Source organism: Hippopotamus amphibius, chromosome X (assembly GCF_030028045.1).
Source record: "Hippopotamus amphibius kiboko isolate mHipAmp2 chromosome X, mHipAmp2.hap2, whole genome shotgun sequence".
In the NCBI taxonomy this organism is placed as follows: Eukaryota; Metazoa; Chordata; class Mammalia; order Artiodactyla; family Hippopotamidae; genus Hippopotamus; species Hippopotamus amphibius.
Window position 1 is genome coordinate 5,790,880 of NC_080203.1, and position 25,985 is coordinate 5,816,864.

General features: G+C 41.0%; 1 protein-coding gene across 4 annotated transcripts in view; it reads right to left on the reverse strand.

Moving 5' to 3' along the window:
* MTM1 (myotubularin 1) overlaps positions 1-25,985 on the reverse strand; it is a 107,275-nt gene that overhangs the window by 23,669 nt on the left and 57,621 nt on the right. For all 4 annotated transcript variants that reach the window (XM_057718796.1, XM_057718793.1, XM_057718795.1 and 1 more), the window contains exons 7-10: positions 17,375-17,458; positions 14,905-15,054; positions 4,777-4,965; positions 1,422-1,607 (exon numbers count right to left, since the gene is read on the reverse strand). In XM_057718796.1, the coding sequence (XP_057574779.1) occupies positions 1,422-1,607; positions 4,777-4,965; positions 14,905-15,054; positions 17,375-17,458 (609 nt within the window). The remainder of the gene's footprint in view (positions 1-1,421; positions 1,608-4,776; positions 4,966-14,904; positions 15,055-17,374; positions 17,459-25,985) is intronic.

Here is a 25,985-nt window from a genome sequence, read left to right on the forward strand (position 1 = left end):
TGTCTGGCTTCTTTCACTCAGCATAATGTTTTCAACGTTCCTCCGTGTTGTAGCCTGCACCGGTTAGGCTCTCTGGCCAAAGGCCTGGGTTTGGAACCTCATTCCGCCACTTTTAACATGTCTCACCTTGAGCCAATCACATAACTGGGGTTCCTTTCTCTCTCAAGTGAATGGTACCCGCAACCATTCACTGGTATATTCATCTTTTCAGATCTGTGTGGTTACTTCCTTTAAAAAATTAAACCCACTTAAACTGTATTTTTTTGCTTTGTATATAAAAGCCCTAGAAGAGGCCTTCTCAAAATTTATAGAAAAGTTGTAAAGGTACTACAGAAGGTTCCCATATACTTGACCCAATTTCCCCTATTATTGACATCTTATAATAGTATGGTACGTTTATCACAACTATGAACCAATATAGATACATTATTAAATTATTAATAAACTTATTTTTAATGAAGGCCATACTTTATTCAGATTTCCTTAGTTTTTACCTAATGTCCTCTTATTCTAACCCATAATCCTACCCACGATATCACATTATGTTTAGTTGTCACCATTAATTATTTTTGCAGTTCATTTTTGAGGATGGTAAATTAAGGAAAAAATGAAAGCTAGAGAGGCTAAATAAAAACACAACTTCTATCAAGTTGGAAAATAAAATTTGACTGGAAAACAGTCTATCTTAATAATTCACCTATTTAAGGTCAGTTTTTCTGTGTATACGTGTGTGTGTGTATATATATATATGTGCGTGTATATATATATGTGTGTGTGTAATTTTTTTTTGGTGGCTCAGTGCGGCAGGCGGTATCTTAGTTCCCCAACCAGGATGGAACCTGTGGCCCCTACAGTGGAAGCGCCGAGTCTTAACCACTGGACCGCAAGGGAAGTCCCCTGTTTGTTTATAGAACTAAATAGCAGTTTCTAAAATTGTTAGTTCCCTCACATAGCTTCAAGTACTTTTAAAAGAATGGAGGTTTTCGGTGCCTCTATCAAGATGAAGGATTGAATATAATAAAAACACAAAACTCATTCTTTAAAATAAGTCCATTTGAGATTAGTTTCAATAAAAACAACTGCTCTAGGTTCTTGAAGGTCATACCCAGTAATGGTTAAATAATAAATTGTCTACTCCTAAATAAACCTGGGTGAAAGGCTCAACTACTTGCTACTGATGAGTTGGAAAGCTGACATCTCTACAAACTCTCAAAAACATTCTGGAGGTGATACTGCAAAATCTTTAATTTAGGTAAACAAATTGTAAAGAGACACAAAACTGTCAAGTGTGAGTCCTATATAACATATCTCTCACTGTTCGTCTTTTTTTAATTTAAGGAATTAAAAAAAATTTCCTTTTCCACTAAACAATTACCTTCTTTTTTATATATGTATATCTTTTTTCAAAACAATATACTTGCCTTGATATGTTCCAACCAGTGAGTAGATTCCAAACTGGACAACCAGTGAGATTCTTCCACATTAGGATAAACAATGTCTTTGACTTTTTTCAAAGATTCCCGCATAACATGAATGTTATGAATGTCTAAGAAGAAAAGCTCAGCGTAATGATACGCATCATCGCTTTCATATCCTCCTCCTGTTGCCTAACAAACAACAACATACAGAAAACAGTAAGTTCGGTTTTCTATTTCTTCAGGAGCTACACAAATATTTCAAAGGTTATTGGTCCTCCAAATCTCAACCTAAAAATTTGCAACTTAGATACAATGATTGATGTGACCTGACTTCCTATCTGACACTAGGCCTCAACAACACTGTCACACTTTGAGCTAGAAAACAGAAGATGGCGAGCTGCCAATTTCCTCGGGATCTGTATTTGCGAGAAAAAAATCATTTTCAAAATATTCTCTAATTACTAGCTCTTCTTCTGGATCTGGAAAGGCAAGAGCAGGTTCTGAACGGTCCTCGTCTTCCATCAGATTTTAACAGTTCTCTTCAGGGGCGGACTCCCATGGGGCACGATGGGCTAGAGGAAAACAACAGGCTTTGGAGACAGACAGACCCAGGTCGATAACTCAGCTCCAGCCCCTATTTGCTGTGTGATGTGGGGCAAGGCACTTAACTTCTCTGTGCCTCAATGTTGTCTCCTACAGAATAGGGAATGATACTACCTAGGTCTTATAAGATGAAAAGGAGGAGCCATGCTCTATAACAGCTAACACCAGCCACCATTTAATGAGCCCCTCTGACACCCTAGATCCTGTGATTCTTTCTTTACATAATTTCATCTAACTCTTACAGCAATGCTACAAGACAGGTATTACTATCTCCATTTTGTAAATGAGAAGAGACACTATTTAACTACCCCCAAAGTCAAAGGTAAGCAGTAGAATTTAAGTCATCTGACTTCAAAGCCTGAACCTTTTCTAGTGCCCCGTGACTGACTGTGTCCTATGCAAACACCAGGGACAGCGAAGCACTTGGCCCTCAAATGACTTAGAAGATTTTAAGAGGGGACACGATGGCCGCCACCTGCCATGGAGCCTACCAGCATCCCCACCAGGGTGGGCGTCGCTTCCCCTTCACAGGATCGTGAATATGCCCATTTTCCACAAAGACAAAAAGAAACCTAACGGCTTTGTTTAGGAACCTAGCTGCATTCTGCTTAATGCCTTAAAATGCCATGAAACGTGTGGCTTCTGGGCTTTTAAGAAGAAGTTAAATAATTCAGGGACCTGTGAAGAAAGCAAGCTACAATGGAAGGATGCTAATTAACATCATAAAAACATATGAATGTGTAAACTTGCCAGTAAAGGTAAGTAAATAGTCAAAGCCAAGTTGTACTATATTGGGAGTGCCCACAGGGAGAGAACAGACAAGCAACACGCCTGCCATCACACGGAATACCTCTTCTCTTTTTATTTACAACAAGAGAAGGAATATAAACTTGTAGCTAGGGACAGAAGGGCCAACACATCCTAAGGTTTTTTTCCAGGGTTAAGTCACAGAGAAGGTTTCCTGCAGTAGAAATAAGGCTGCCACTTGAACTTCAAACCTGGAGACTGATATACAAGGCAGAGGCCTTGATTTCCACAGACTCTAGGTGAGAAATTGTATTTTATTTAGAGAGAAACGTGTTTTTAAAGCTTGCTACAAATAGCATCAGTAGTAAGTAGACAAGCAACATTCACTTTGTTGTTTTTAAATAGTTATCAGCTAATGAATACATACACAAATGGGTCATATTCTTGTCTCCTTGGGTACCCCTGCCTCAGGGAATAACACCTTGCAGCTGCCCTGTCGGAGGTCACAAAAGAGGTGCACCCATCCCCTGGCAGTCACTTTTGGGAACTAGATTTGCAAGCCTCTCATGCAATGACACACATCACCCTCCCACGGACACGCGACCTGCTTCTCTGGACATGTGGTTTGTAAACAGTTAGTGATTTTCAAAGACATTCCCATCGCTGGAGTTTCTTTCATAAACTGAAGAAGATACATGGAAAAAAAGTAACTCATTGCTAAAGTTTCTGCCCAAAACAGATATTAACACAGTCCCACTTTAATTCTTCACAGGGTGCTGGATCTCATCTGCCTCTGGGTTTTGTTTGTTTGTTTGCTTGCTTGTTTGTTTAAAATGGTGCAATGTTGCTTGTTACATCTGGGGTTGTAAATTTCTAAAAATCCACAAGGGCAGAACAATTAGGTCCAAAGAGAAGTCATAAGGGTAAAAATCAATTAGTCAAGCACAGACTGAGTTCCCAAAAATTCAAATTCCCCACCTCTGATCAGTTCTGAAGTTTTCTTTTCAGTTCTCTTCAATAAAAAAGAACCCACGTTACCTAGTACAACGACATGCACAGCCTGTTGCTATGGATACAGGTTACTAGGAAGACATAGCCAAGGGAGGAGGGGAACCTGAGTGTGTTTTTTAAAGAATGATGCACAGATCTTTCAAGCCTAGGTTTTTTCCCTTATTTTTTCCTTCCCTTCATTTCTAAATGGAATAAGCAAAATATTTGAGATGATGAAATTTAAGCCTAGATCTGACAAGAAACAATAAATCTGAAAGGTGGAATGGGGCAGGCCCACCATGAATACTTATAAGTGACAGCTGGCAATGGGAGAGGGAAAAACAAAACAAAAAGGTGAAACCGAACATCTAAGGTATTTCTGAATCTGGGGCCATGTAGTGCATGGGCAAAGAGCCTTCCACCTTGCAGCACACAACGCTACCTTGTCACTCAACTGCATACTCTGCTTAAAAAGGCCAAGAAGACTCTTGAGACAGATTTCTTTGAAAATATGAATACTGTGTGCATAACTGTAAAATTCACATACATGGAACTACTCATTTCTTGGATTAGCTCATATAAATGAGAACACACATTTCTGAGTATAGTGAAGAGACTGTTTAGATAAAGCTACAAATTTAGGATTTTAACAATTACAGCTTCCCACAATCCTCACAGATGCCTCACTAGTGTATACATTGAGAACGACTGTCAACAGCCTAAAGCACTCCAGAGAGATTCTAACTCTTGCCTGGGATCCGGGCCAAAACCCAAGTTCACTATAGCTCTAGACTTCTAGTTTACCTAAAGCTTTTTTCATTTGGTTTTAATGTATTCAACTTTTAAGATACATTTTGTCATTAAAACTACTTTCTACCTTCAGTGAACTCGTTTTCCTATTTAATGAAGTTTAATTAATTTCAACCCACAAGTTCATACGCCACGGCAAGAACATTCACGTAAAACACTGCATCCTGTACGTAAGGCAAGTTTCTACCATGTCATTAAATATACTCACCTTGTTGGCCACTGCATTTACATTGGGTCTCGCATCATAGATTGTGAGCTTGTTAATTTGTCTATTCGTCTCCCTGATGACGTCGAGATATTTCTCATCATCTTTATTTCGTTTACCACTCATACCGACAAGAGGCTGACTGCAACGCACAATGACCGTCTTGTTTTCTGGATGAATCCATGATAGTACCTACGGTTGGTTCGGAAATTTTAAGCTATCGAGAAAAAACCAAATCTAAAAACAATTAAAACTATAACAAAACAAGAGCACTACCAAGCACAGTGAAGCGAATCTGATTTTGCTGAAATGGGGTGCTTGTTCACCTGCAATTTCCCTGTATGCCCAGAAACACACATTTAACGGTGATGACTATTCAGAGCCAATGAGAATAACCAATTGCTTTCCTAGTCTTTTCTTAATTTGCACCACATCTAAAAACATTCACTGCTTACCTAAAAACAGTTATATCATGTAAAGGAAACAGAAAGCATCAGATATTTTATTTCAGTCCTGCAGCTTGCACTGGATTTGTCGTCACCCAGAAACTGCTTTACCAAAGGCGAGAGGTAAAGGAAACCACCCCTGGTACCTCACATCTGCAGGTTATTTTCCCAACAGTCTCAATTCTAGAATCTAACACAGGGGGTTGAAAACCCAAAGGGAGCATACAGGATCTCAGGACAGCCACAGAGCTGGCAGAGTCTCCACAATGAAGCTTGGACACCCACCTCCTGGGAGAGCTCTTTGAGCCTTTACTCAGAACAACCTTTTCTAATTTTACACACAAGCCCAGTGAACTTGCTACCTGGTCTCTCAGCTCACAGCACCTGAGAAACAAGACCTGTAAAAGGAAGCTAAAAACGTGATACAGCAAAAGCTATAGAACTGGCCACTTTCAATGAGTGAATTGTTTGCTAGGTGAATTCTATCTCTATAATAAAGCTGTTAAAAGAAAAACAAAAACAGGATTTGGGAGGTAAGTGTGGTAGGTGACAGCGTGGGCTCCGGGGCAGATGCACCTCTGTGATGCCTCTGATCTGGGCACTGAGCTCGCAGCCTCTGTCGCTTCCTTTCCGTCTCTCACAAATACAGAGCCACGTGATAGCATGGCGCTGCTAGGAGGATGAATGGAGAATGCATGTAGCCAGCACAGGGTATGAAAACCCATGAAAAGTAGACACAAGAACTGCAGAAGCATTAGTGTTCAAGTTCACTTAATACAAGGCCAAGTACACTGTCGTCTTTGAAAATCTCCCTTCTGTGGCAAATGACAAGCACTGATCTTCATAAAAATCACTGTGTATAATAATGACAACAGGTTAGGGAGAAAAGATATGATAATACAAATGAATACTCATTCAATTGAGTCCCTGCACCTGCCAGGGCCCAGTCAAGACACTACCATAGCCCCCAACCAAGAGTCCAAAGGCTCAGGACTGGGAAGGCTGGGCACAAGCACTGGCCTCCCTCAACCTCCATTTTCTAATCTATGACGTGGAGGTGAGACATGCCCTGCCCACCTCCTACGGCTTTGCCTCCAAGAGGGAAAAGAAGTAAGATCACTTTTAAGCATCTACAGTTTACTAAGATATACTTGACCTATACCACTATGTAAATTTAAGGTCTACAACATGCTGACTTGATACAAAATCACTTTCTTCGTGAGGCAGGGTGGGGTGGGGGTGCTGGGCAGCTTATGGGATCTTAGTTCCCCAACCAGGGATGGAACCCGAGCCCTTGGCAGTGAAAGTGCAGAGTCATAACCACTTGACCATCAGGGAATTCCCGATATGTGATCACTTTTAAAAGAGCAAATCACTGCACGTACAAGACACTTATTATTTAACAAAGACTCTCATCAAGTTTTAAATTTAAATCAGGTCATGTGAAACTGCCCTGTTCCCCCAGTGCCCTCCATTCTTCTGCCCCTGTTCTCTCTGCTTGGGAGATGTAAGACTGGAATCACCAGGCCATGTTAAGAAATGCTATTCTTATGACTTGTTTCACCTCTTACCTGCTTTTTCTTTTGGGATCTCAACTACCTTTATAAAAAGGATGCTTGCTGTACAGCAGACCAGGTACAAATAATGCAAATTTCACAACATCAACTACCGTGAGTGCTTTTAAAGTATATGTTACTATATTAGGTTACTCTTACTGAAGTGAAAATGTAGAAGCCATAATTAAGGATGTACACATTCAGCCACCAAAAGATGTTTATCACAGCACTGTTTATAATAGCAAATGATTAAAAAGAACCTAGATGTCTCACAATAGAAAACTGATGGACTCCATGAACTGAGAGTCATCAGTATGGAAAGTTCTTTCCAAGATAATGCTAGATAGAAAAAGCAGATTGAGACATAAACCACAGAATAATTTCATTGTTTTCAAATAAAAATATGTACGCATAGGAGGAAGTCTGGAAGCACATATACCAAAATGTTAATTGTGGTTCTCACTAGGTGGCAGTCTTCTTTATGCTTACCAGTATTCTTACAAATGTCTAAAATAAATATGTGTTACTTATATGTTAAAGAATTCGATAACATTAAGACCAACCTGTTTGAGAACAAAGGATTACGAATCCATTAATGGGAATACTAATGCATGGGGATTATTTTGTTATTCAATGATATAATACTCTGCATCTTATTTACGAACAACATAAGAAGACTGCTTTCTCATCAATGCTTTCTGTATCTTTATATTTTTCTTAAAAAAAGAATGAATATCAAATATTAATGATTTCATATTAAAAGCAAATACATTTCCTCAGTTATACTCAAGAGTCAGGTGGTTAGAAGGTATATCAGAAAAAGTACATTATCTATTATTAGATATCATTAAGCACATTAATCTATAAAGATAGAGAGGTGATGGACAGCTTAGCCTTAGTTTTTTGGGGGGAAAAATAAATGCAAATTGGTGGCCATCACAAAGTAAGTATCAATAAAATGGCTAAGTAAAAAGCTAAGCATTCTATCTGTTCCACAGTGGGCTCCCATTCACTCAGAATAGGGGGGAACCACTGGATCAAGATGGCAGCCTGAGCACAGTGGACTGGGTTCAGTTGTTTCATTTCCTCTCCTGCCCCCAATCCCGTGAAAATCACACACGCGCATGTGTGCACACATACCTTTGACCCAGTAGGTGTTGAATAAATATTAATTGAATGAAAGTGTGAACAAAATCAATTCACAGTATCCTAGCCCAGTGCTTCTGTGGGTGAGGCATGTATTAGCAAGACAGCTAGCCAGGGCAGGGGTGGGATTTGTGGCACAAGGAGTGAACTGGTACCTCTAGCTTCATTAGCACAGCGTTCTAGGCAAAACGATCTAAAGAACATACTTTCAAGCATAATGTACATCATGAAGATATGAACAGACATTCGTGCTTAGTGAAGCAAGCGCATTTAAAAGTTACAATTCAGGATCAAGATGGCGGAGTAGGAGGACATGCACTCGCTCCCTCTTGCAAGAGCACCGGAATTACAACTAACTGCTGAACAATCATCGACAGAAAGACACTGGAACTCACCAAAAAACATATCCCACATCCAGAGACAAAGGAGAAGCCGCAATGAGACGGTAGGAGGGGCGCAATTGTGTTAAAATCACATCCCATAAATGCTGGGTGGGTGACTCACAAACTAGAGAACAGTTATACTGCAGAAGTCCACCCACGAAAGTGAGGGTTCTGAGCCCCAGTTCAGGCTTCCCAACCTGGGAGTACAGCAACAGGAGGAGGAATCCCCAGAGAATCAGAATTTGAAAGGCAGAGGGATTTGATTGCAAGACCTCCACAGGACTGGGGGAAAAGGAGACTCCACTCTTGGAGGGCACACAAAAAAGTGTGCTCACCAGGACCCAGGGGGAAGGAGCAGTGACCCCATAGGAGACTGAACCAGACCTACCTGCTGGTGTTGGATGGTTGCCTGCAGAGGTGGGAGGCAGCTGTGGCTCACCGAGGAGACAGGGGCACTGGCAGCAGGGGTTCTGGGAAGGGCTTATTGGCATAAGCTCTCCCAGAGTCCGCCATTAGCCCCACCAAAGAGCCTGTATGCTCCAGTGCTGGATAGCCTCAGGCCAAACAACCAACAAGGTGGGAACACAGCCCCACACATTGGCAGACAAGCAGATTAAAGTGCCACTGAGCTCCGCCCACCAAATCGGATTAACTTTTACTGAGCTCTGCCCACCCAGCCCAACCCACCATCACTCCCTCCCATCAGGAAGCACCCACGAGCCTCCTAGACAGCTTCCTCCACAAGAGGGCAGACTGCAGTATCAAGAAGTATCAGCAGTATTTCGTCTTGTGGAACTGAAAACCACAGCCACAGAAAGACAGAGAAAATGAAAAGGCAAAGGGCTTTGTACCAGCTGAAGGGACAAGATAAAACCCCAAAAAACAACTAAATGAAGAGGAGATAGGCACCCTTCCAGAAAAAGAATTCAGAATAATGATGGCGAAGATGATCCAGAAGTTTGAAGAAAGACTGGATGCAAAGATCGAAAAGTTGCAAGAAAAGTTTACCAAAGACCTAGAAGAATTAAAGGACAAACAAGCAGAGATATGCAACACAATAACTGAAATGAAAAATACACTAGAAGGAACCAATAGCAGATTAACTGAGGCAGAAGGGCGAATAAGTGACCTGGAAGACAGAATGGTGATAATCACTGATGTGGAAAAGAATAAAGAAAAAAGAATGAAAAGAACTGAAGACAGCTTAAGAGACCTCTGGGACAATGTTAAACACACCAACATTTGCATCATAGGGGTCCCAGAAGGAGAAGAGAGAGAGAAAGGACCTGAGAAAATATTGGAAGGGATTATAGCTGAAAACTTCCCTAACATGGGAAAGGAAATAGCTACCCAAGTCCAGGAAGCACAGAGAGTCCCAGGCAGGATAAACCCAAGGAGAAACACACCAAGACATATAGTAGTCAAGTTGACAAAAATGAAAGACAGAGAAGTTATTAAAAGCAACATGGGAAAAATGACAAATAACATACAAGGGAACTCCCATAAAGTTAACAGCTGATTTCTCAGCAGAAACTCTGCAAGCCAGAAGGGAGTGGCATGATATACTTAAAAGTGATGAAAGGGAAGAACCTACAACCAAGGATACTCTACCCAGCAAGGATCTCATTCAGACTCGACGGAGAATTCAAAAGCTTTACAAACAAGCAACAGCTAAGAGCATTCAGCACCACCAAACCAGCCCTACAACAAATGCTAAAGGAACTTTACTAAGCAGGAAACATAAGAGAAGAAAAGGACCTACAAAACCAAAACAATTAAGAAAATGGTAATAGGAACATACATATCGCTAATTACCTTGAATGTATATGGACTAAAGGCACCAACCAAAAGACACAGACTGGATCTAAAAACAAGACCCATGTATATGCTGTCTACAAGAGACCCACTTCAGACCTAGGGACACATACAGACGGAAAGTGAGGGGATGGAAAAAGATATTCCATGCAAATGGAAATCAAAAGAAAGCTGGAGTAGCCATACTCAAATCAGATAAAACAGACTTTAAAATAAAAAATGTTACAAGAGACAAGAAAGGACACTACATAAAGATCAAGGGATCAATCCAAGAAGAAGAGATAACAATTATAAATATATATGCACCCAATATAGGAGCACCTCAATATATAAGACAAATGCTAACAACTATGAAAGAGGAAATCAACAGTATCACAGTAACAGTGGGGGACTTTAACACCCCACTTACACCAGTGGACAGATCATCCACACAGAAAATGAATAAGGAAACACAAGCTTTAAATGACACAATAAAGCAGCTTGATTTAATAGATATCTATAGGACATTACATCCAAAAACAGCAGATTACACGTTCTTCTCCAGTGCACATGGAACATTCTCCAGGATAGATCACATTTTGGGTCATAAATCAAGCCTTGGTAAATTCAAGAAAATTGAAATTGTATCAAGCATCTTTTCTGACCACAACACTATGAGATTAGAAATCACTTACAGGAAAAAAACTGTAAAAAACACAAACACATGGAGGCTAAACAATATGCTACTAAATAACCAAGAGAACACTGAAGAAATCAAAGAGGAAATCAAAAAACACCGAGAGACAAATGACAATGAAAACACAACGATCCAAAACCTATGGGATGCAGCAAAGGCAGTTCTAAGAGGGAAGTTTATAGCAATACAATCCTACCTCAAGAAACAAGAAAAATCCCAAATAAACACCTAATCTTACACCTAAAGAAACTAGAGAAAGAAAAGCAAACAAAACCCAAAGTTAGTAGATGGAGAGAAATCATAAAGATCAGAGCAGAAATAAATGAAATAGAAATAAAGAAAACAATAGCAAAAATCAACAAAACTAAAAGCTGGTTCTTTGAGAAGATAAATAAAATTGATAAACCTCTAGCAAGACTCATCAAGAAAAAGAGGGAGAGGACTCAAATCAATAAAATTAGAAAGGAAACAAAAGGTTACAACAAACACCACAGAAATAAAAAGCACCATAAGAGACTACTACAAGCAACTATCTGCCAATAAAATGGACAACCTGGATGAAATGGACAGATTCTTAGAAAGGTATAACCTTCCAAGACTGAATCAGGAAGACATAGAACATAGGAACAGACCAATCACAAGGAATGAAATTGAAACTGTGATCAAAAATCTCCCAACAAACAAAAGTCCAGGACCAGATGGATTCACAGGTGAATTTTATCAAACATTTAGAGAAGAGCTAACACCCATCTTTCTCAAGCTCTTCCAAAAATTTGCAGAGGAAGGAACACTCCCAAACTCATTTTATGAGGCCACCATCACCCTGATACCAAAGCCAGGCAAAGATACAATAAAAAAAAAAATTACAGACCAACATCACTGATGAATTTAGATGCAAAACTCTTCAACAAAACACTAGCCAACAGAATCCAACAACACATTAAAAGGATCATACACCATGATCAAGTGGGGTTTATCCCTGGAATGCAAGGATTCTTCAATATATGCAAATCAATCAATGTGATACACCATATTAACAAACTGAAGGATAAAAACCACATGATCAACTCAGTAGATGCAGAAAAAGCTTTTGACAAAATTCAACACCCATTTATGATAAAAACTCTCCAGAAGGTGGGCATAGAGGGAACCTACCTCAACATAATAAAGGCCATATATGACAAACCCACAGCAAACATCATTCTCAATGGTGAAAAACTGAAAGCATTCCCTCTAAGATCAGGAATAAGACAAGGATGTCCATTCTCGCCGCTACTATTCAACACAGTTTTGGAAGTCCTTGCCACAGCAATCAGAGAAGAAACAGAAATAAAAGGAATCCAAATCGGAAAAGAAGAAGTAAAACTGTCACTGTTCGCAGATGACATGATACTATACATAGAAAATCCTAAAGATGCCATCAGAAAACTACTTGAGCTAGTCAATGAATTCCGTAAATTTGCAGGATACAAAATTAACACACAGAAATCTCTTGCATTCCTATACACTAACAATGAAAGATCAGAAAGAGAAATTAAGGAAACAATCCCATTCACCATTGTGACAAAAAGAATAAAATACCTAGGAATAAACCTAACCAAGGAGATAAAAGACCTGTACTCAGAAAACTATAAGACATTAATGAAATAAATCAAAGACGACACAAACAGATGGAGGGACATACCACGTTCTTGGATTGGAATCAACATTGTGAAAATGACTATACCACCCAAAGCAATTTACAGATTCAATGCAATCCCTATCAAATTACCAATGGCATTTTTCACAGAACTAGAACAAGAAATTTTATGATTTGTATGGAAACGCAAAAGACCCCGAATATTCAAAGCAATCTTGAGAAGGAAAGACAGAGTTGGTGGAATCAGGCTTCCTGACTTCAGGCTATACTACAAGGCTACAGTAATCAAGACAGTATGGTACTGGCACAAACAAAGAAATAGAGATCAATGGAACAGGATAGAAAGCCCAGAGATAAACTACGGTCAACTAATCTATGACAAAGGAGCCAAGGATATACAGTGGACAAAAGGCAGCCTCTTCAATAAGCGGTGCTGGGAAAACTAGACAGCTACATGGAAAAGAATGAAATTAGAACACTCCCTAACACCATACACAAAAATAAACTCCAAATGGATTAAAGACCTAAATGTAAGGCCAGACACTATAAAACTCCTAAAGGAAAACATAGGAAGAACACTCTTCATTGTAAAAAACAGCAAGATCTTTTTTGATCCACCCCCTAGAGCAATGGAAATAAAAACAAAAATATAAATAAGTGGGACCTAATGAAACTTCAAAGCTTCTGCACAGCAAAGGAAAGTATAAGGAAGATGAAAAGACAACCCTCAGAATGGGAAAAAATATTTGCAAACGAATCAACAGACAAAGGATTAATCTCCAGAATATATAAACAGTTCATCCAGCTCAATATCAAAAAAACAAGCAACCCAATCCAAAAGTGGGCAGAAGACCTAAATAGGCATTTTTCCAAAGAAGACATACAGATGGCCAAGAGGCACATGAAAAGCTGCTCAACATCACTAATTATTAGAGAAATGCAAATCAAAACTACAGTGAGGTATCACCTCACACCAGTCAGAATGGGCATCATCAGAAAATCTACAAACAGTAAATGCTGGAGAGGGTGTGGAGAAAAGGGAACCCTCTTGCACTGTTGGTGGGAATGTAAACTGATACAGTCACTATGGAGAACAGTATGGAGGTTCCTTGCAAAACTAAAAATAGAACTACCATATGACCCAGCAATCCCACTGCTGGGCATATACCCAGAGAACACCATAATTCAAAAAGACACATGCAGCCCAATGTTCATTGCAGCACTATTTACAGTAGCCAGGACATGGAAGCAACCTAAATGTCCATCAACAGATGAATGGATAAAGAAGATGTGGTACATATATACAATGGAATATTATTCAGCTGTAAAAAGCAATGAAACTGGGACATTTGTAGAGACATGGATGGACCTAGAGTCTGTCATACAGAGTGAAGTGAGTCAGAAAGTGAAAAACAAATACCATATATTAACACATATATGCAGACTATAGAAAAATGGTACAAATCAACCGGTTTTCAAGGCAGAAATAGAGACCCAGATGTAGAGAACAAACATATGGACACCAAGTGGGGAAAGCAGGGAGGGTTGGGGAGGAATGAATTGGGAGATTGGGATACCAAATAGTACACTCTAAATGTATGCAGTTTATTGTATGTTAGCTATATCTCAATAAAAGTTCTTAAAAAAATAAAAAATAAAAAGTTACAATTCATATTACGTTGATCGTATAAAAAAATTTCACACAAATATCCTTTAAAGTTCAAAAATGTCTACACTCGAAAGTTAAAGGCAATGTGACATTAAATCTTAATTTTTTAACCCTTGTTTTTCAAATTCAAAACCAAAACAAAGCAAAACAATGTACTTATTATGATATGCCCTGAAAATTAAAAGAAGGGAAAAATTCTCTAAATTTTTAGTCAATAAGATTTATGGACACAGAGTAGACAGTGTGACATCTACATAAATATTTAAGAACCAAAGACTACTTTATGAACTAGGTCCAATGATATCGTAAATATACTGTTTGGGATAATCCGCACCTGACCACAGGTTGCTAATGGTATGAAGGCAGCTTACAAACGTGATGAGGACAGATAAATCCTAATAAAGGTGATATTAAAAGCCTGTACTTATAGGCTGCATAACACAGGCTAGTGTGTTGTTTCCAGCATAACTCAATCAACATTTACCGAGAGCCTAACATTTGTCAGTTATCATGCTACAAAGACACAGGCCACAGTCCTTCTTCCTTTCCACCTGGCATTACCTGTCCCCTCCCTTGTACAAGAATTCCTTGAGTTCATTCTCTGTCCTTGATTGTGAGCTCCTGGAAGGCAGGTGATGTCTTCCTTCTTTTCCCATTTGGCCTGCTGCTGTGTGCTCAGAAGACACCTGATAATTATTTGTGGGACTGAAATCCCGAAGGAGTGTTTCTCTGAATTACTTGACTACCGTTCTCATGGAAGAAAAGGCACTCTTTACACAAAACATGAATGGCCGTACTCACTGGGATTCGGTTTCGGGATCTAAAAGCTGCAACTCTCCTGAGATCATCGTCTGAGGCACGATATGGAACCACCAAGAGAGCCGGGTAAGTGTCGCACAGTTCATAGCACTTATTAATAAACGTGATTCTCCAGTGGTGATTGGGCAAGCCCTGCAGGACAAAAGGAAGTCCACGTCAGCACTGACGACTCCATCTCTGGATCTGGCCTTGGTTGGGGGGTCTCCTTTCTTCTTGTGAGCAGAATGTGCACGTACCTCTGACAACAGGGTAGTAACGTTCTACTGAGTTACAGTAAGGGAGCCAGATCAATAATGCAGACAACATAAGAACGCAAGACAAAATGCTACTGGGTTCTAGAATTCTAGCCAATAGTTGGTAAATACAAATTCTCTTAAACTTGTCACCTTCCTTGATCTCACGTCCAACTTTTCTCTATTACTTGTACAATAAAGAGAAACCCAAGTGCCTCCCCAACCTGTGCACCCCACCCCCACCCTAAAGAAAAGTACATTTATGTAATCTTCATCTGTGTCTAACTGAAGGTAGAAAACAGATCAGGCAATTTCCACTCCCTACTCAAAACAGAGGGAATGCTTCAACCTGCTCCAAAGTAGAAAGAGGCTGAGCTTGTGATGAAATTCATAGAAGGGAAGCAAGGAAAACCCCTCTGGGGAGGCTCATTTCGCCACCTCCTAAGAGTTTTTTCAATCAAGTGGTCTGAGATGGGTGATTGCCCCTCTGAGCTGTGCGAGAAATACAGTCATCTGCATTCTAAGCAGACTGCCAGCGCGACACGGAAAGCACCTCCCACCCTACCGCCTACCCACAAAATTGTATCTAGTGTGGACAAGGTCCAGAGGTGGTGGAATAACTCTCTCCCCACACTCACAAATACACAAGTACACACACAAAAGTGAGCCATGTGGGTGCTTGCTTTGGGGACAGATATTGTACCTTATCTTTAGGTCTGGCCCTATAGAGCCCAGACCAAACAGATGAGTCTGATGTTCAGTCCAATTAGAGAGTTACAATTCCCATCAGAAAGGTATAAGAAAAAAAAAAAAAAGATGGAATATAATGGCAGTCTAGAACAGAATACCTTCAATAGTTCATATATGCATGCAAGCTTAAAAACAGGAACTGTTTTGTTTGAAGCTAGAAGTTTTGACCTAAAAAATAAGTCTTAATATTGTCAATAACACTCGAAAATTAAGGTGCAGATACTTTAATACATAACACTACAGAGGTCTCCAAAACATGCAAGATGTTTTACTGCTCCTTCTTCTGCCTCCACAACTGACTCAGAACAGAGGTGATTAAAATGCGAGGTACACACAGCCTCCAAAAACTCAAGAGTGTAAAGCTGATTTCTGGAAGCAACGCGACATACCACCTCATACATGTGCTCTAGAGATAAATTCCCACACCTGCATCCTGAGCATCGAATCTTCTTATGAACAGGCACAAACCACTGATCAAGACTAAACAGGTCACCACAGAGCACTGAGTAGAGTTCCCTGTGCTATAGCTGATTCACTTTGCTGTATAGCAGGAACTAACACAACCCTGTAAAACAACTATACTCCAATAAAAATTAATTAAAAAAGAATAAACTGGGAAGTCAACCCAGGTGCCTGGTAGTGGAGGTGGTGGCTGGAAGGTTCTTCTCGAGGCTAGGGTTCTGCAATTTTACTTTACATTCACTGGGTTTGGTTTGATTCTCAAAGCTCAGTCAACAAAACTTCTCAATTATTTTATGAGCTTTGTAGAATGAGTACTATGAAAAATCTTATCACAAAACTCCTAGCTGTCCTGCGATTTGGTTATAGCTGAGGTAAAGTGCAGCTCTTGTTCCTTAACAGGCATGGGAACCTTCTTAAAAATGCTGAGAGACCTTTGCCCCTGAACGGCAACAGTACATGAAGCCTCCTGCTTTATTAGTGCAAAGAAACATGCATGTGGGTGAAGTTACCTAAGACAGCAGTAGTGGCAATTCTCATACACATTCGTCAAAGCTTTCTTGAAAAGTCATCAATACAGGAAAATAGTTCTAAATCATTTGAATCTCTAAACTGAAATGAATATAACTGAAATCTAACTGCCAGTAATAGTTAAGCTCCCAAATACATAAATACATCGTGACATCAACTCCTGAGTAGTAAGGTACAGAAGTCTGGCTTTTCTAGACTCTGGAGTATTTCATTCATTTCATGGACAACATATAACAGATGTTCGTGTAGCAGAAGAAAATAGAACTTAGCCATGCAGCCTTCAGTGCAGCTTGAACATGGCCCTGGGATGAGCTCATAGGTTCCATAATACTAGACAGACAGAATGAGCCATGTTATACCACTGCCGGGAAAAACCTATTTAGCAAGGGTGTTACTGATTCTCAAAGAGCATGACTGCCGGCATATCCTCACCAGGCATGTGTGAGATTCCCCACGTGCCACAGTATCTACTGACTCACCTGCCTTCTGTATTCTTCGACCGGATTATAAACCATCCATCCATTCACATTAAACTTTTCTTCATTTAAAAATGCAAATATTGGCTAGAAAAGGCAAAAAAAAAAGAGAAAAGAAAGAAAAAAGAATTTCAAGTTCAGTGTAAAGGAACTAATACTCTAAAATGCTATATCCTTTGATTTTTGTTTTGTTTTGTTTTTACCAGATTTGCCTACCATGAAATCACAACCCGAGCTGAGACTTTTCAGCAAGAAATAGCAGTGGAAGATTTAGACAAGACTTTCGCTACCTTCTATCTTGATTAACAATTATATAATTTTGAGACCACAATTTTCTATGGCTACAAACATCTCTTTTGGTGTGTTTTTTTTTTTAATGCTACTGCACAAAAATCAGATCTCCAGACCCCAAAATGCCTATCAATTTTAAGCCGTATTAGCAATCAACTGGGTAAAAGACACTAAAATATAAAAGGAAAAGAAAATTCAGCAATGATTATTAAACAGAGCAACTGTCTCAAAAGGGACCAGTGATGTGTTAATCTATTGAGAGAGAGACAGAATGTTAAGAAAATTCTTAATTAACTGTTCTCTGTGAATTCGGAATCAACGCCCTCCTCTCTGAAACAACAGGCCTCAGACCTCTGCATCTCGTCTCTATGCTCACTCTTAAGGTGACACTGATGAATTTCATGGCTTCGAATACCATGCATGCCCTGGAGACTCCTAAGTATCTATCGCTCTCCAGCCCCCACTGTGATCTCCAGACTTGGCCACTGCACTGGAGGACTATGACATTCGCAACTCCTACCCAAACCTGCTCCTCCCAGTCTCCGCATTTCAGTAGATGACAGCCCCATCCTTCGCACTGATTGAACCCAAAACCTTGGCATCACCTCACTGCTACCACCCTGGTGTAAGGCTCTGCCGTCTCCACTTGGATCATTATAATAACATCACCTAACTAGACCTCTGCTTTCATCTTCACTTGTAAAGTCAGAGTAATAGTGTCACAACCTATCAAATCTTTCCCTTGCCCCAAATCCCCCTATGGCTTTTCATCTCGCTTTGGGTAAAAGTGGAAGTACTTCCAATAGCCTACGCAGCTGCTGCCATCTGGCCACGTCCCCCACCACGTCTCTGCTCTTCCTCTTGCTCAATCCACTCCAGCCACTAAGGCTTTAAGTGCTGCTCCCCGAAAGCACCAAACACACACCAACCTCAGGGCCTTTGCCCCTGCTGTTCCAGTTGTCTGGAATCTTTTGCCCTCATGGTTCCCTCTCTTACTTCTTTCACATCTCTGCTCAAATGTAACCTTAATCAATGAGCCCTTCTCTGACACCCTATAGAAACACAACATGCTCCCCCCACAACAGCACCCCCCATTCTCCTTCCCATTTCATTTCCATCACTTATGACCACTTGACATATATTTACTTATTTGTTACTACTGGAGCCCTACCGTCCTCTCTCCTAGACCATGGGCTCCATGAAGGCAGACATTTGCTTTCTTCCCATCCTGGATCCCCAGTAACTGGAACAGTGTCTGGCCCACATAGGTGGAATACAGATTTGTTAACTGAATGAGGATGGGAAGCCTTATACACCCCCTGCTCAAGCACTTTCTCAGGAGGCACTTTTCCTCTAAGTATCTTCCTTCCACCCATTTTCCTACTATCAGCCTATGGTCTCCAATGCCAGTATTCCGCCGACCTCAATGTTACAGAGAGTTTCTGGAAAAGCATCACTTAGCAGCAATGGTTTTCTGTATTTAAATGGCAAGGGGTTTAAGGCAAAAACTGATCAAGATCATGCTCTCCGGCCTGTCTTCTTGAGCTTTCCAAACCATGTGGCACCCTTGGCAGGCCTCAACTCTGGCAGCACTAGGCCCAAGTGCTGTGTATTCTGTGACCACACATCAGCAATGACTTTGACCTAGCTATGCAATTCATTGAGACTTTAGGCTGACAGTGAATCCACAGCAATACTTATTCAGTACCCCCGGGGAGAACAAGTGATCTCTGTTAAATGAAGTTTAACCCAAAGACAGAGGGACTTCCGGTGAAAAGAGCACTAAAACGTATAGCACACTTCTTTATCCATACACGGCATCTACAGGACAGGTCCAAGCATCCTCCTGGTGACATCTGAGCACCAGATACTGCCCTGGTCAGTACCTGGTCTGGGTAAGTACTCAATGCTGCTGAACTCTGTGCTGGTGACAAACCTGTAGATGACGTAAGGCTGTACTGTCACTCATTGAAAAGAAAACCTAGAATCTGCTTTCTTGAAATAAGTTCCTGATCTCAACATTAGTTTTGTTCATTTTTTGGTTTTTAGTTATTTGTATCTTTCCCATGAAGCTCAAACAAATAGGGTGGCCTTTTCAGAAGAAAGAATAAAATTGTTCACTCAAAGGCCAGATAAAGATTTCTCTCCAGATGTATTAATGCCAAGTGTCCTCTGACTTGCCAGCAGCATTTTCAATGTAACTTACTTATTTCTCAACCACTAATAATAAAGCAACTCCTTCTTTGCTTCAAATATTCTCTTGCATCTTATATTAAAATTACTGTAAGTGTAATGTAAGTACACAAAATTGTTACCAGAAGATAAAGTTCTAGCCCAAACCAAAATTATCTCCATGATTTCTTTAATGTCTGAATACGAGTCATATAAAAGAATTGTCATTAATATGGGAATGATACAGTGTCCTCAAGGTAGTGACCTATCAGGTGGCCCTTCTCATGAAATAGTTCTGGCGGGACACTTCACATTCTGAGTGATGTCCAGATATATAGGACGAGTCCCTGACTGGCATCCTTTCCCTGGGAAACGTGTCGATGGGAACTCTATGATGGACAGAGCTCCCAGGCGACTCTTGATGCTAAGAGCCAAACTTGGACCTCAAATATTTCAGGCAAGTTTATGAATCAAATAACAGCCAGGTATTTCTGGCCATGAAATACACAGCAACGCATCTAACATTGGATTGGAGCTTAAGGTGAAAAGATCAGATGCTCAAACCAATATTTTAACCATCCAAATACATTAGCTTACAATTACAAGAAAACATTTTTTTAAAGCATTATTTGTTAGTTTTTAAAGGAAAACACAATGTGAACACTAAGCTCTCATGAACTTCTTGGCTCTACTGAAGCAAGCGTTCTACAAGAACCAAGCTCACATTTTCTAAAGCTGAACGTACAGGACTTCCCAGGTATTTTAATTTTTACCTTTTTTCCCTTAAAGATTCAGATAAGAGAATAGAGCAAGACTTTTAAAACACAAGCTCTCAACAGAGTAACATAAAGGTGGATTATTACCAAAAAAATTAAAACTACTGAGTGTTAAAAGCAAGGACAAAACACATTCATCTGTACCGCATTATTAAAAAGTACAAAATTCCCTACAAGTGGTTACTTGTTACAAGGCTAATTACAGCTCCTGTCTGAAAATGTTAAAACCTGAAGTTAGTGGGTTACGTGTCTTGAGGTTTTTAGTTGTCCTTTATTTTCTCTTATAGGCATGCCATTTTTAAGACTTTGAGTCGTTTAGAAGTTGATCCACAGGTTGACATTTTCCACAGTTATGCCTACCTGCACCCCTGGGTCAGCTGGGACCCTGTTTGGGAAACAGAAGTCCCACGGAGGGAACTGCTTCTAGAGACTCTCCCTCCTGAGGGTGCGCAGGGCGTCAGGTTCGCCAAGTGGGTGGTGACGTGCCCTCGGTGACCCCGTCCCCGCACCCATTTCGCTTCACCGCCTGTGTAGAACCTGAGAAAGCTTCAGTCCCAGCTCAGCAAAGCCTCAGGGGCAGAGGAGGGTTTGGCAAAGGTCAGTGTTCAGCGGGCGCTTCTGGAAGCCCTCCTGACTTTCTCCTGGGGCCTGGGCCCTGCCCCGCTTCTGCCTCGGGACCCTGGCGTGGGGGGCGCTTCTCCAACCTGCCAGGCACTGCCTGGGCCCCAGCTCACCCCGCTGAACCAGACCCTCCGGGGGTGATGCCCTGACCCTCAAGGGCCATGGAATACACCAGAGCACGTAGGAATCTTGCCTGAGGGTTCTGTGTGGTCAAGCTGTTTGGGGGGCTGCTTTACTTTTTTAAGTGATTTTGAAATAATTATAGATTTATAAGAAGTTGTGAGAAAGGTACAGGGAAGGCCCATGCGCCCTCGCCCAGCCTCCCCAGTGTGAGCATCTTGCATAAGCAGAGCCCAGTATCAAAGCCGGGAAACTGACTTCAGAAACCAGAGACTCTCAAGTGCTCACCCCTGGCTTCGAGTGAGCAGGTCTTCCTTTATTTGGCTCTGTATGAATATTTGGGCATTTCACCAATTCAGATTCCTACTAGTCAAGAGATACCATGCATGGAGACTTGAAATAAAAAGAAGCAATCATGTGCATTTTTTCCAGGATTAAAAATAGCACAATGTAACATTTGAAAAATGTTAAAGGACAAAGCTGAGAGAAAATCTCCGATTTCACACTAGGGATAAAAACAGCTCTGACAAAGAGAATGTAACTTGTCTTTAATTTAGCTACATTTATCACTGTTGTGTCTTCTGGGAGCAAAATCTGAAATGACAGCAGATCTTAGCTTTCACTTAATTAGCCATTATTTTTAAATGGCACTTATATAAAGATGCACTGACTGGCTTTAAACATCTAGATTGGATTTATTCTTACTGAGTAGAATCTATAAATATTGAGTGATTCATGAGTTTCCTTCTTTGAGGAGGGAGAACTGTCTGTCACTGAATTCGGATTCCTAGATCTCATAGAGGCCCTTCACAGACAGCCCCTTCCCCCAAAGGCTTGTCGTGTCATGTCTCAGAACTGGATGTTTGAGAGTCAGATTTATAAAAATTAAATATCTTTCAAGAGGGAGACAGTTAAAGAAGAAAATAATTTTCACAGTATTCAGGTAAATAAATTGATAAGCTATATAGATGTAGTAGTGCTTTCAAATGATGCTGTCACCACACAAGGGCACGGTCATCAGTGGACACGATTTACTACATCTTTGAGGACCTAGCCTTAAAAAAATCAGGGAACTGGTCACTAACTCTTTCCTGAGAAAAATCTGGAATGTTTGAACAGGAATCTGAGCATTTTTTTCTAATTTGATTTCTGGAAATGAAGACGTGCGCCTTCTTCAAAGCTTCCATCTACTACTGAAGGGTGCAGCAATGTGAAATTATCTCATTTTCTTCTTTTAGATTACACTTAAGAAACAGGACCCCTTCGTATACGAAAAATACTGCTTTCATTCAAGTTAGGGGGAAAAGTCTAAAATTTTAAGGAAGACCCATAGGAGGTGCTGAAACTTGGGGAAGTTTATGATTCTAAGTAACAGCTTCCTGCCCTATAGGGATTGCAACCTCTTTTCACACAACCTGACGTGGTAAGTTAACTCATACAACTGCATCAAAAGTAATTTCATCCAAAAATCTGACAAAATTCTCATAGGTCACAAAGCAACTTGCACATGAATTACCATCGCTATTTTTGTTTGCATAAAGAACTCTCCTAGTCCTATTTCTACCTTTTTCCCTGGAGAAAATGGCTTTAATATTTCTGAGTCACCCTTACCTTCATGTATAAATGTACATATTCATTTATTCAGGAAAGGACTACAAAAGTACATTTGAAATGTCATTTGAAATCATTTTAGGAAAAGAACATTCTTCACTACTTGGCCACAATCATAATCATTTAAGGCTGACATTTCTCAGGGTTCACCCACAGCACCCCTTCTCACTGTAATTCTCTCTCCTGGCAATTTTGGCTGCATCGATGAAAATGCCAATGACCACATCCAGGTCTACCAAATAAACCTCTCCCCAGGCCAGAGCTCCAGGTCTTTGTAGCCACCGGTCCCCCAGATACCCATACCTGGTTGTCCCACAGACACCTGTGACTCAGCACAGCCAAGATGGAACTTGCCTTCTCTTCCTCACTCCCCTCCTCCAACCCCCATCTTGACCACTGACCCCACCATCGATCTGTTTATCCAGGCTGGCTTCTTCCCTATCATCCCAGTCCCCCTTGTAACTATAACCGGTCAATCAACAAATTCTACTGGTATTAGATCTTTCTCAAATCCATTCTCTCCTGTCCCTCTCCACTGCCCCATCTCAAGGACTCATTATCACACACCTATCACACACTCAAGTGGCTAACAAACGTCCCCAGAGATGGACTGATGAGCCTCTCTATCTACTCTGCATGCTGCAGCCCAAGGAATCTTTTCGAAACAGAAATCTAATCATGTCACTTTCCTGCCTAAACCCCTTTAATGGCTCCCTTCACCTTCAAATAAAAAAACAAAACTTCTTGGTGGGGCACGTTAGGCTCTGCAAGCTTTTGCCCCGCTTTCCCCTCCAGCGCCATCTCTCGCTACCACCCCCACATGGATACCAACTCCCGGACTCCAACCCATGTGTGGGTCCAGCCTGTGTCCGGCCCCTTGACATCTGCACATACTGTCACTGCAGTCAGCCACATCCGTCTCTGCCTGGCTAGTACCCCTGCTCGTCTTTCAGGATTGGACCCCTCTCAGACACTTTCCTCGAAACCGACCCCTGACTTTCCCCCTCCTGACACCCTGTATATCTGCCATCTGTATCGTACGCATTTGTTCACCCACATCACCCAGGAAAACTGTGCTCCAGTGCCCAGCTATAATGCAGGCATTATCTAAATGTGTGTTGAGCAAGACTAGGGACGAAAGGAATAAAAGAGAGAAGGAAAAATAGGGGCTTGCCCTACTAGACATTACGTCTTATAAAGCCTTAATAGTCACAAGACTGTTACTGGCGCATGAAGAGTGACTGATGCGAGAAACGAAACAGAAATAAAACCAAATACAGAGAGAAATTCGGTATGTGATAAAGGTGGTATTTCAAACCAGCAGATTAGTCATCAAATGGTGTTGCAACAAAAGGAGGAGAAAGAGTTGGATCCCTATCTTACATGGCAACCCCGGATAAATTCCAAATGGATCAAACATTTAAATCTTTAAAAGGAAATTAAAGTACTAGAGGAACACAGGATAATTATTTTTTAACTCTGAGTGGGGAAGACCTTCCTACCTGGGATGTAAAACCCAGAAGCTATAAAAGTGTGCAGAAGAGTTAACCTCGCAGGTCTGAGACTGCTGTCCTTATTAGAAAGGACTGTGGCATGGCTGGCCCCTGCCTGGCGTCTGGGAACCTGGATTCTGAGAGAGGGCCCACCATTCCTTAACTGATGAGCATGCTTTACGGCACCCAAAATGTTTATACCAACAAAGTGCTTTAAGCTGACCTCCTGCCTTCCTTCTGGGACTCTGGCATTTGGTGTGTGCTAGGCAGAGGGTACCTCTGTGAGCAGCCCCAACACAAACCTAGGGTGCTAAGTCTCTAGCGAGCCTCCCTGGTTGGTAACATTTCCCACGAGTTGTCACAATTGTTACTGAAGGATTTAAGTGTGTCCTGAGTGACCCCACTGGGAGGGAACCCTGGATGCTGCTTTTGCTCTGTATCCCTTTGCTACATTAAATCATACTTGTGAGTACGACTCTTTGTTGAGTCCTGTGAATTCTCCTAGTGAATCGATGAACTTGGGAGTGGGCTTAGGGATCCCCATCTCACACACACACACACACACACACACAATCGACAAATTCTACCAAATAAGTATTTTTTAAATTCTCCACAGCAAAAGCCACTGTAAGAAAAGTCAGAAGATAAATGGGAAAAATATTTATAACTCATAAAGAGTTCCTACAACTAGCAACAACAACAAAGACCAAAATCCCAAAAGAAAATGGGCAGAAGCCACAGAGAATGAAGAAATAGAAATACAAATATCTCAAACCAAAAGATACTCAATTTCACTCAAACAGGATAAATACAAAATAAAACTAGGAATCTACATTTTCACCTACTGGATTAGCAAAGATCAAAAAATTAGAAAGCATATTGGATTGGTGTGGAAGGCAGAATAACAGTCCCCCTAAGATGTCCATGTCCTAACCCCTGGGGCCTGTGCTATGTTATCACACATGGCAAAGAGGAATTCGGCTGCAGGTGGGATTAAGATTTCTAATCAGCTGACTTTAAGATAGGAAGAGGACCCCAGATTTCCCAGGTGTGCCTAATGTAATCATCAGAGTCCTGAGAAGCGAAAGGAGGTTGAAGCCTCAGAAACAGAGGAGTTGTGAAGCAAAGTGATTCAGAGGACTCAACCCGCTGCCGCTGGCTCTGAAGATGGAGGGAGAGGCCATGAGCCGAGGAACGTGGTGGCTTCTAAAAGCTGAAAAACACAAGGGATGGATTCTCCCCACTCTTGAGCCTGCAGAAGGAACACAGGCCCGCTGAGACCTTGATTTTAGCCTGGTGAGACCCATTTTGGATTTCTGAACTCCAGAACTGTAAGATGACAGATTCATGTTTTTAGAAGCCACTACGTTTGTGGCAATTTGTTACAGCAGCTATAGGAAACTAAGACAGTTGGAGAGGATGTCTGGAAACAGGCACTCTGACATGCTGCATGTGGGAGTGAAAGCCAGTACCTCTTCCGTAAAGGGGAACTTGGCAATGTCAGTAATTCCGCTTCTAAGAATTTATCGT